This window comes from Rana temporaria, chromosome 11 (assembly GCF_905171775.1).
Source record: "Rana temporaria chromosome 11, aRanTem1.1, whole genome shotgun sequence".
NCBI lineage: Eukaryota > Metazoa > Chordata > Amphibia > Anura > Ranidae > Rana > Rana temporaria.
In genome coordinates this window covers 34,983,550-34,995,525 of record NC_053499.1, presented here as the reverse complement: position 1 = coordinate 34,995,525, position 11,976 = coordinate 34,983,550, and the positions used below count along the sequence as shown (strand labels likewise).

At 45.6% G+C, this 11,976-nt stretch overlaps 1 protein-coding gene across 1 annotated transcript in view; it reads right to left on the bottom strand.

Annotated features, from left to right (window-relative positions):
* Positions 1-3,923, bottom strand: part of BDNF (brain derived neurotrophic factor) — a 140,321-nt gene extending 136,398 nt beyond the window's left edge. Inside the window, exon 1 of the mRNA XM_040328341.1 lies at positions 3,702-3,923. Within this exon, the coding sequence (XP_040184275.1) occupies positions 3,702-3,704 (3 nt within the window). The 5' untranslated portion in view covers positions 3,705-3,923. The remainder of the gene's footprint in view (positions 1-3,701) is intronic.
* Between the last annotated feature and the right edge of the window lie 8,053 nt (positions 3,924-11,976).

Sequence of the window (11,976 nt, the reverse complement as noted above, 5' to 3'; positions counted from 1 at the left end):
CCCCTTGGAGTAATATTTAGGATTGCTACTTCTCTTCTATTATAGACAAGGATGTGAATTGATCAGTTATCTGATCTAGCATTGTATCTCTGCATAGGGATCACCCCCTGGAGTAATATTTAGGATTGCTACTTCTCTTCTATTATAGACAAGGATGTGAAATGATCAGTTATCTGATCTAGCATTGTATCTGTATCTCTGCATAGGGATCACCCCTTGGAGTAATATTTAGGATTGCTACTTCTTCTCTTATATTATAGACAAGGATGTGAATTGATCAGTTATCTGATCTAGCATTGTATCTGTATCTCTGCATAGGGATCACCCCCTTATATTATAGACAAGTATGTGAATTGATCAGTTATCTGATCTAGCATTGTATCTGTATCTCTGCATAGTGATCACCCCTTGGAGTGATATTTAGGATTGCTACTTCTCTTTTAGTATAGACAAGGGTGTAAACTGATCAGTTATCTGATCTGATCTAGCATTGTATCTGTATCTCTGCATAGGGATCACCCCCTGGAGTAATATTTAGTATTGCTACTTCTCTTATATAGACAAGGATGTGAATTGATCAGTTATCTGATCTGGCATTTATCTTTATTCCTGCACAGAGATCAGCCCCACTGTAAACCCATACAAAGAGCTAATATTTAGGATTAAACATGCTGCCGTTTTCATATTATAGACAATTGATCAGTTATCTGAACACATCCAAAGGGGCAATAATTAGATATAAATATGCTGATCTCATATAGAAATGTGTGTGAATTAATCACATATCCGATCTAGCCTTTTATCCTCATCTCTGCATAGGGATATGACCCATGGGAATACATACTAAAGGGTAATATGTTGGTTGTATATTATAGATTCGTTTGGAAACTGATCAATTATCGGATTTAGCATTTTAATCGTATCTCTGCATATAGATCAGCCCCATGCTTTCCTCCTGTGAACACTTCCAAAGGAGTAATAATTGGGTTTCAAACCTGCTGCCTCTTTCAGATTATAGACAAAATGTGTAAATTTATCAGTTATCTAATTTAGCATGTTATCTTTATCTCTGCATAGGGATCAGCCCCCCTGTGAACACATAAGGGGTAATATTTAGGATTAAAAATTCTATTATAGACAAGCGTGGGAACTGATCAGTTATCTGGTTTGGCATTTTAACCTCATCAGTGAACACCTCCAAAGAGGTAATATTTAGGTTTAAACCTGCTACAATTTCACAATTTAGATCAGTGTGTGAATCGATCAGGTATCTGATTAAGGTTTAAACCTCTATGACACGCCTACATGATTCTTAACACCTTCATTTCCCAGTGAGGCAGTGGTGTTTCCCCTTACAAGCAACACTGAGCTTCTTTTTTTTTTTAAGCTTGATACAATAGGTCTCTTCCCCACCCACCCTTTGCCTCCCCCTTCCCTTTCCCCTTCTAGGTTACCTTACACTTCTGGATCACAAAGCCAGTAAGGTAAATCCAAGAATGAGTTAACCTCTGCATCACTGCTGTTTAAGGCATTTGGCTGTCATAGACCTAGCAGGCACCCAAGGGGTTAAGGTATCTCCTTTCCTTGGCTGGAAACCCTTTAGCTACCAAGGGATGCAGAGCTGTGCTGTAGGCAGGCAGGCAATAGGAGGATGAACAGCCAAACGGTACCATGCACCCCCTCCTTAACATCTTGGGACCCCAGAGGCTTACCTGTGATTTGCGTAAAAAAAAAAAATGCTGACTTCCAAATCTTATTTTTAGCAGCACTGCACAATTGTATTATTAGCACAGATGCTACGTAGAGACATTGAACCTCCTTAATCAAAGCTCGCATTACCATATTTTTTTTTCCTGACTCCAGTGTGGAAATAATTTAAATAATTGATTTTCCTAGGTCTGCCTCTTGTTAAATAACACACCAACCAAGCGTTTAATGGTAGACTCAGGCAATTTAATTACACAATGCATGAAAGACAACCGGTACAAATGAAGGGGGTAATTAACGGCCGCTAATTGGCACAGAGCATGGGCTAATAGAGAAAACACAACAGATCTAAAAAAAATATAATAATAATTAAAAAAATAAAAAATGCAATAAAAACGAGAAGCATCTCAGCACAAGCTCTAACCCCCTGCTTACCTTATAGCAAGCTAACACAAGAACAAGCACGTCCACATTCCCTAAACTTAACACTATGGTGGTCCAACTTCATTAAGGGAGAGAGAATAAAGAAATAAGTTGCATCCATGTGTCAAGAGGCAGCTTGGATGGAGGAAAGAATGAATAAAAAAGAGATGCTATGGGGAGAGGAGCACCAGAGACAGGATCAGGCGGAGATAAGGAGTCGGAGTCTCCCCCCTTTCTTCAGCACTTCTCAGCTGCTGAAAAATAAAGCGGCTGCGCTGTCCAAGGTGCTGAAACCGGCAAGCGCTGTCCAGGGTGCTGAAACCACCGGCGCTGCTCTCCAGGGTGCTGAAAACGCAACAAGCGCTGTCCCAAAGGTGCTGAAAAAAAAAACTCCAAAAAAGAGGGGGCTACCATTATTTTATTTAGCAACTGGTCACGTGAATGTTACCTTGCCAAACCCGTCCCGTTTACAGGGTGATCACATGTTGTGTGGACCCATAGGCAAAAGAAATTACCCCCCCCCCTCCTTTTTTTTTTTTGCCTTCCCTATGAACTTGGTCAGCAGGTATCAAGAAGGCACTCCAGACTTTTCCTAGACAGAAAAAAAAAAAGAAATGACAATTTCTAAGCTAGGGAGCTGCCCGACTTGCTGATCCCAAGCACCAGCGCCTGAATGTGCCCCCATCTGATGATTATGAGCTGCAGGATAACAGGTACCCAGTGCTCAGTGCCTGACTTGCTGATCCCAAGCACCAGCGCCTGAATGTGCCCCCATCTGATGATTGTGAGCTGCAGGATAACAGGTACCCAGTGCTCAGTGCCCGACTTGCTGATCCCAAGCACCAGCGCCTGAATGTGCCCCCATCTGATGATTATGAGCTGCAGGATAACAGGTACCCAGTGCTCAGTGCCCGACTTGCTGATCCCAAGCACCAGCGCCTGAATGTGCCCCCATCTGATGATTGTGAGCTGCAGGATAACAGGTACCCAGTGCTCAGTGCCCGACTTGCTGATCCCAAGCACCAGCGCCTGAATGTGCCCCCATCTGATGATTATGAGCTGCAGGATAACAGGTACCCAGTGCTCAGTGCCCGACTTGCTGATCCCAAGCACCAGCGCCTGAATGTGCCCCCATCTGATGGTTATGAGCTGCAGGATAACAGGTACCCAGTGCTCAGTGCCTGACTTACTGATCCCAAGCACCAGCGCCTGAATGTGCTCCCATCTGATGGGTATGAGCTGCAGCTATGAGGGATAACAGGTACCCAGTGCTCAGTGCTCTCTCTCACTCTCTCTCTCACTCTCTCTCTCTCTTTCTCTCTCTCTCACACACACTGTGAAATAGCATCTGCTAGCTCCAAGTTTGCAATACGCAGACTTAAATCATAGCATTTCCATTAAAGTTCTCTAGCTAAGTAAAAAAAAAAAAAAAGGGGGGGGGGTAAATTAAGACCTAGAAGAATATAAGATGTAAAGAGAGCAGAATAGGAAAACAGCAATTGCCTATCTCTTTCAAAGCAAGTTCATTTCTCATTTTGCTTCCCAATAAAGAATAGAGTGTTGTCACTTACCATTGTTCTATTTTGCTGTCCTGGAGACCCAAGTGTCTTAAAATCCAGTCTCTCCAACAGATGCTGGAAGGTAATGTCTCTTGTTTGAAGTCATCATGTGAGGACTTGTGCTTTGCTCAGTGGATCGCCCACCACTTGGTGTGACTTATGAATCTAATATCCGCAAGCTTAAACTCTCAACCACCTTGGTGACTACAGAAGACAGAATGCAACTGGCTGGGAATTTTATGAACCCATAAGCTTTACGCAATGCCCTAACAGAATAGCAGGTTGTGCCCCCCCCACCACCCTCCTAAAACCAACCCCTACCCCCCAGATTACAGGTGATGCCAATCAATAATGAAGTTTATGAGGGACTGCTAAATGACAAACTAGAACACTTAAGGGAGCTGTCTAAGCAAGGGAGCTGTCTAAGCAAGGGAGCTGTCTAAGCCAGTGAATTATAGCAGCTTGCTCGGCTGTTACAACTTATCCGGGACGATCTGATGTTAAACTTCATCCACACATCATTTGTTTAATGAAACTTGACTCACAACTGGGGGATTTTTTATTTATTTATTTTTTTTGTTGGCAAGCTGATCAGAATCCTGGGATTTTATCCAAGCTTGCAGGTAAGATTGCGTTTGCCTTTGTCAATAGCCATTTGCAGTACTGGAGTAGCAGAGGGACCTGTTGCACACCGAGTTCTAAGAACTATGCCTAGGAATAGGGGCACTTTGGAAAGTTTGAATCTTTGGGAGCTATCAGAATGCAGTCTACAGAACAGATAGATGGACAAGAGAAAAATACTTGCACATAAGTCAAAATGTATATTTCTCCTTGATAGTGACACTATGGAAAATGCAACCTCCCTCTACAGAGGCTTGCTTGAGTAGAAGTTGCAGTTCTCACCTCCATTGTCTAAGAGACTCAAATGTACAATTGCATTCAAAATTGCATCCATTCATGCATGTTGTGAGTACCAGGACTTCTTTATTAAGGCTGCATTCACACCTGAGCATCGGTCGTTTTGTCCGGCGTTTTGTCGCGCGCGTATTCATGCTTATTTGCGCGTTTGCATACAGCGTCGTCCGACGTTTTTGTACTTCAACGTTTTTTATTTTAGCCAATAGGAAAAATTATCATCTTTTCATCACTTGTTGCTATGTTGGTAGATTTTTATTTTTTTTAAGTGTATTTTGTGTGTGTACTCGAGAGAGGAGCCGGACTGCAGGAGTTGGGAGTAGGCAGGCCTCCCCAGAGGCAATCTGCCACCTTTCTCCATGCCCCGGGTGGCAATGGTGGGTGTGTGAGGGGGTCTTCCCACACAGCCCGCCCTACCTGCTCCGCTTAGAAGCCCAACGGGGCAGAGGGACTCCCTATAAGGGAGTGAGAGGATCTAGCCCGCTCAACCAGCCCCGTTAGTCCTTCGCCTCTCTTTTTAGAGACCGCGTGGTCAAAGTGCGTGCATGTTAACCCAATTTCGAGTGCGTGTAAGTGTGGTGGTTTTTGTGGGAGGGGGGTGGGCGTACTAAGCGCAGGCTTACCTCGCATAGCACACCCACCGGGAGCCGGGCTGAGACCACCAAACTCAAATCACATGTAGCTGAGACCGGGATCCGAACCCCTAGCTGCAGAGGTGAATGGCTTGTCAGCGCAGTGCCAATCGCGTTGAGCCACCGCAGCTCCCCAATCTTTATTAAGGCTGCATTCACACCTGAGCGTCGGTCGTTTTTTCCGGCGTTTTGACGCACGCGTATTCATGCTTATTTGCGCGTTTGCATACAGCGTTGTCCGACGTTTTTGTACTTCAACATTTTTTATTTTAGCCAATAGGAAAAATTATCATCTTTTCATCACTTGTTGCTATGTTGGTAGATTTTTTTTTTTTTTGGTGTATTTTGTGCGTGTACTCGAGAGAGGAGCCGGACTGCAGGAGTTGGGAGTAGGCAGGCCTCCCCAGAGGCAATCTGCCACCTTTCTCCATGCCCCGGGTGGCAATGGTGGGTGTGTGAGGGGGTCTTCCCACACAGCCCGCCCTACCTGCTCCGCTTTGAAGCCCAACGGGGCAGAGGGACTCCCTATAAGGGAGTGAGAGGATCTAGCCCGCTCAACCAGCCCCGTTAGTCCTTCGCCTCTCTTTTTAGAGACCGCGTGGTCAAAGTGCGTGCATGTTAACCCAATTTCGAGTGTGTGTAAGTGTGGTGGTTTTTGTGGGAGGGGGGTGGGCGTACTAAGCGCAGGCTTACCTCGCATAGCACACCCACCGGGAGCCGGGCTGAGACCACCAAACTCAAATCACATGTAGCTGAGACCGGGATCCGAACCCCTAGCTGCAGAGGTGAATGGCTTGTCAGCGCAGTGCCAATCGCGTTGAGCCACCGCAGCTCCCCAATCTTTATTAAGGCTGCATTCACACCTGAGCGTCGGTCGTTTTTTCCGGCGTTTTGACGCACGCGTATTCATGCTTATTTGCGCGTTTGCATACAGCGTCGTCCGACGTTTTTGTACTTCGACATTTTTTATTTTAGCCAATAGGAAAAATTATCATCTTTTCATCACTTGTTGCTATGTTGGTAGATTTTTATTTTTTTTAAGTGTATTTTGTGTGTGTACTCGAGAGAGGAGCCGGACTGCAGGAGTTGGGAGTAGGCAGGCCTCCCCAGAGGCAATCTGCCACCTTTCTCCATGCCCCGGGTGGCAATGGTGGGTGTGTGAGGGGGTCTTCCCACACAGCCCGCCCTACCTGCTCCGCTTTGAAGCCCAACGGGGCAGAGGGACTCCCTATAAGGGAGTGAGAGGATCTAGCCCGCTCAACCAGCCCCGTTAGTCCTTCGCCTCTCTTTTTAGAGACCGCGTGGTCAAAGTGCGTGCATGTTAACCCAATTTCGAGTGCGTGTAGGTGTGGTGGTTTTTGTGGAAGGGGGGTGGGCGTACTAAGCGCAGGCTTACCTCGCATAGCACACCCACCGGGAGCCGGGCTGAGACCACCAAACTCAATTCACATGTAGCTGAGACCGGGATCTGAACCCCTAGCTGCAGAGGTGAAGGGCTTGTCAGCGCAGTGCCAATCGCGTTGAGCCACCGCAGCTCCCCAATCTTTATTAAGGCTGCATTCACACCTGAGCGTCAGTCGTTTTTTCCGGCGGTTTTGTCGCGCGTGTATTCATGCTTATTCGCCCGTTTGCATACAGCGTCGTCCGAAATTTTTGTACTTTGACGTTTTTTATTTTAGCCAATAGGAAAAATTATCATCTTTTCATCACTTGTTGCTAGGTTGGTAGATTTTTTTAATCTTCTTGCTTGGGTGAAATGTTCCATTGATTAAAGCGACGAAACGCCCATAGCAAACGCTCGTTGTCGCGCTAGTTGCTTGAATTGAGCGTTTCCATTACTTTCTATGGGAAATGGAAACGCTCAAAAACGACCAAACCGCCCGATACGCGCAACAAAAAAGGGTCCGGAACTTGTTTGAGCTTCAGTCGTTCGGCGTCAGGCGTATTGGCGTGGAGATGTGGACCATCTCTATAGGGAATAATGTATTTTTTTCCCTCTAGCGTATTTGAGCATCGCGCTTCAGGCGACAAAACGCTCAGGTGTGAATGCAGCCTTACTTCTCCCTTCTAACTCTGCTGGATCGTTATGGACTATTGGAACAGTGGGGTTCATTTACTAAAACTGTAGAGTGCACAATCTGGTGCAGCTGTGCATGGTAGCCAATCAGCTTCTAACTTCAGCTTGTTCAATTAAGCTTTGACAATAAAACCTGGAAGCCAAGTTGCACCAGATTTTGGACACTCCAGATTTAGTAAATCTCCCCCAATGTATTGGTATGGTTTAGAGTAAATGTTGGTTTAAGCATAAATGAACACACAGAAGGTCGGTTTAGACACAGTCCACTAGGTAGTATAATAACTATATATGCCAAGGTAATTTATATGGACTTATGGACTTGGTCAGTGGCACTACAGTTCCCAGCATGTCAGGTTTCAGGCATGCTGGGTTTTACTACAGATATAGTAACACACACATGTGGTATATCTATCTATCTATCTATCTATCTATCTATCTATCTATCTATCTATCTGTCTGTCTGTCTGTCTATCTATCTATATAATTATATATATATATATATATATATATATATATATATATATATATATATATATATATATATTTGTAAAACCTTGGTTTGCAAGCATAATTCGTTCCAGAAACATGCTGGTAATCCAAAGCACTTGTATATCAAAGCATTTTTTTTTACAGGGTATATAAGAGAATAGAGGCGCCTCTGAGGCCGCGTACACACGGTCGGACAAAACCGATGAGAATGGACCGAGGTTCAGTTTCATCGGTCCAAACCGACCGTGTGTATAGCCCATCGGTCTGTTGTCCTTCAGTCCAAAATTTTAAAACATGCTTTAAAATCAAACCGATGGACCGCTGCCCGATCGGTCCAAACCGATGGTTAGTACAGAAAGCATTGGTTCAAAACCTGCGCATGCTCAGAATCAAGTCGACGCATGCTTGGAAGCATTGAACTTCGTTTTATTCAGCACGTCGTGTGTTTGACGTCATTGCGTTCTGACCCGATCGGTTTTTGGAACAATGGTGTGTACGCACATCAGACCATCAGGCCACTTCAGCGGTGAACTGATGGAAATGGCCCGTCGGACCATTCTCATTGGTTTGGAATGACCGTGTGTACGCGGCCTGAGTGTAGCAATAAGTTGCTAAACGTTGTACCTTCATTAAATGTAACTATATTGCTACACTTATGCCCTGTACACACGACCGGTCGTCTGATGAAAACTAATCGATGGATTTTATCATCAGATATCCGATGAAGCTGACTTTCATCAGTCTTGCCTGCACAACATCGGTTAAAAATCCGATCGTGTCTAACGCGGTGACGTAAAACACAACGACGTGCAGAGAAAAATGAAGTTCAATGCTTCCGAGAATGCGTCGACTTGATTCTGAGCATGCGTGGATTATTGACCGATGGATTTCCCCACAGACGATCATTTTTTTCTATAGGTTTTGTAACCTTACGAAAATTTTAAAACAGGTTCTATTTTTTTTCACCGATGGGAAAACAAATGATGGGGCCCACACACGATCGGTTAGTCCGATGATAACGGTCTATCGGTCCGCTTTCATCAGACAAACCGATCGTGTGTACAGGGCATTAGAGGCTCCTCTCTTCTTTTTTATACTCAGTTGTGACATGATGCTACTCTTATATTAAGACATCGCTTGTATATCAAGGCAACATTTGTTAAAACATTTTGCATGTCTTGCAAAACGCTCTCAAACCAAGTTACTCTCAAACCAAGGTTTTACTGGTATATAGTCATAGTTCATATAAAAATCAGGTAACTCAATGACAAGATGGCATGCTGATGGCCAGATATTGATGGGTATTGATAATTGGCTGTTAAGTTTGATTTTTTTTTGATAAGAAGATACTCACTGGAGAATGTAGCCTACTTTGGGGAAAATGATTTTCTGAAAATGAGTAGACATTTCACTAGGTGGGTTATAACCCTAATACTGGGCGGGCTTAATTTTGACAGGTGGACTGTCTGACTGTACAAAATTGTACTTTCCAATGTCAAAATATGATGTTTATAAAAATATCATTTACAGGATATGCCTAAGGCTCTACAGAGGGGGTGTAATATAGCAGGAACATCTGTGCTTTCATGTCTTATTCGCAGGGACTGATTAATCTTGATTCAGCTGTAACCATATACAGATTCAATGCAGTGCAATGATGCATTGTGTAGAAATTCAGGCTTTTACACTCAAGCTAAATGTAACTGCAAACAGATCAGTGGATAACGTGAGACGCAACAAGTGCTTCATAAAACGTCTGCAGCTGCTGACTGATGGAATGATTGTGCAATCGTGAAATGTGTGGGTGAAGTGATTAGTGTGGACACTACAGTATGGCACTATAAAATTTTTTTGGAATTGGAAGATAGGGGTATGGTAAAGGAACTTTATGACAAGAACACCACTAGGTATGGTAGTTGGGGGGACACAATGCATTCTTTGAGATGATCGGGTCAGGGGGAGTCTAATAGCAGCTATTGTGTGCAGCTGCTGAGAGAAAATCTTTGTCTTTTTATTGTTTCAGTGATAGCCTGCAGTTTATAAGTAACTGCATTTTGGAAAAACGTATGCCGCCTACACACGATCGGTTTTCCCGTCGGAAAAAGTCAGATGTGAGCTTTTGGACAGGAATTCCGACCGTGTGTATGCTCCATCAGACTTTTGCTGTCAGAATTTCCACCAGCAAAAGTTTAAAAGCAGGTTCTTTATTTTCCCGAGGAAAAAAATTCCTACCGGAAAAAAACGTTTGTCTGTATGGATTTCTGATGCGCAAAAAAAAACACGCATGCTCAGAATCAAGCAGAAGATCCGAACTGCCTATTGAACTTCATTGATCTTGGCTCGTTGTACGTCTTGTACTTCACCACGTTCTCGACGGGCGCGATTTGGTGTGACTGTGTGTATGCAAGACAAGCTTGAGCGGAATTCAGTCGGAAAAACGATCTGAGGTTTTTCTGACGGGAAAACCGATCGTGTGTACGCAGCATTAGTTAAAGCCCATCTCTGGGGAAAGGGAAAATGCTCCCCTGTAGTGGGACTGCCTCCACACGATAAGGGCTCTTTCACACGGAGCGCCCGTTCAGGTCCGCCTGACAGTTTTTTTAGCGGACCAGAACGGGCGCTCCGTGCTCCTCTATGGAGCCGCGGATGTCAGCGGTGACATGCCTGCTGACATCCGACCCGTTTCGATCCGCCAAAGTGTGACGGAGGAAAAACCTACTTTTCCATCTGTCTGGCGGATCGGATCGGGTGAACACAGACTAACCGTCCGTGTTCATCCGATCCCCCCATAGGGGAGAGCGGAGAAAAGACAGGGCGGTCCCTGCACAGTGTGCGGGGACCGCCCTGTCATCCGCCGGCTCAGCGGGGATCAACGGAGCGATCCCCACTGAGCAAGCGGAGGTTCGCGGGGTGGATCATTACTGATCCGCCCCGTGTGAAAGGGGCCTAAGGGTTAAATGTTCCTTTAGGTCTAGGGGGCCACAAAAGTTTTATTTATGTGAAACTCTGTTCCCCTAGCAGTTGATGTGCTCTTCTACTCCCATATGCTTCAAGAGTGGGCTGTCCCACTGAGTACTCATGTCCAGTGCAGGGTTATGGACTCTTCATTGGACTTGATGACATCAGAGGGTGTGCAAGTATTCGAGGTTAGAAGGGCTGGTCTTATAGACTGGAAGGAGCCTGCAAGAATCAAGGATCGGGTAAGCAAAATCGTTTTTTCACTCCCTAAGATTTAAACAAGCATTTAATCCAGGGGTCAGCAACCCGCAGGCCACGGGGCTGCACCCCGGTCCGTCTCCGCAAATTTTTTGGCCCGTCAGTGCCCTGTGATTAATTCACTGGCACCCAGCCCGTGGACATGTTTGCCGCTATCCTCTTCATTGGACAGTGGTGTGTGGCTAGTATCATAGGGTTGGATGGGGGCGGAAACCACTAAAGTTAACTTTTTACAATAAATAGCAGGTGATTGGTTTCCGGGCGATCCCAGCAACCAATCACCAGCCTGTTGATGTAAAAAGTTAACTTCAGCGGTCCCCCCCCCCCTCATCCATTGCTGTGATACCAGCCGCTCGCCGATGTGCTAAACACCTGTGTAAGGTAAGAGAGTTGTGCCTACACAGTGTGTGTGTGTTTTTGTGTCTGTGGGGTGGGGTGCAGGGGGGAGCAGAGGACACTATGGGGGCTGAGAACACTATGGGGAAATAGGACAGAGGACACTATGGGGAAAGAGGACAGAGGACACTATAGGGCAGAGGACACTATGGGGGCCAAGGACACAGGACACTATGGGGGAAGAGGATATTATGGGGGCAGAAGACAAAGGACACTATGGGGGCAGAGGACAGAAGACACTATGGGGGCAAAGGACACTATGGGGAAGAGGACAAAGGACACTATGGGGGCAGAAGACAAAAGACACTATGGGGGCAGAGGACACTATGGGGGCAGAGGACACTATGGGGGAAGAGGACGCAGGACACTATGGGGGCAGAGGACACTATGGGGACACATGACACTATGGGGGCAGAAGACACAGGACACTATGGGGGCAGAGGACACAGGACACTATGGGGCAGAGGACACTATGGGGACAGAGGACACATGACACGATGGGGCAGAGGACAGAGGGACCCCATTCTCATCTGGGTACAGGGACACCATCTCCCCTGGGGAC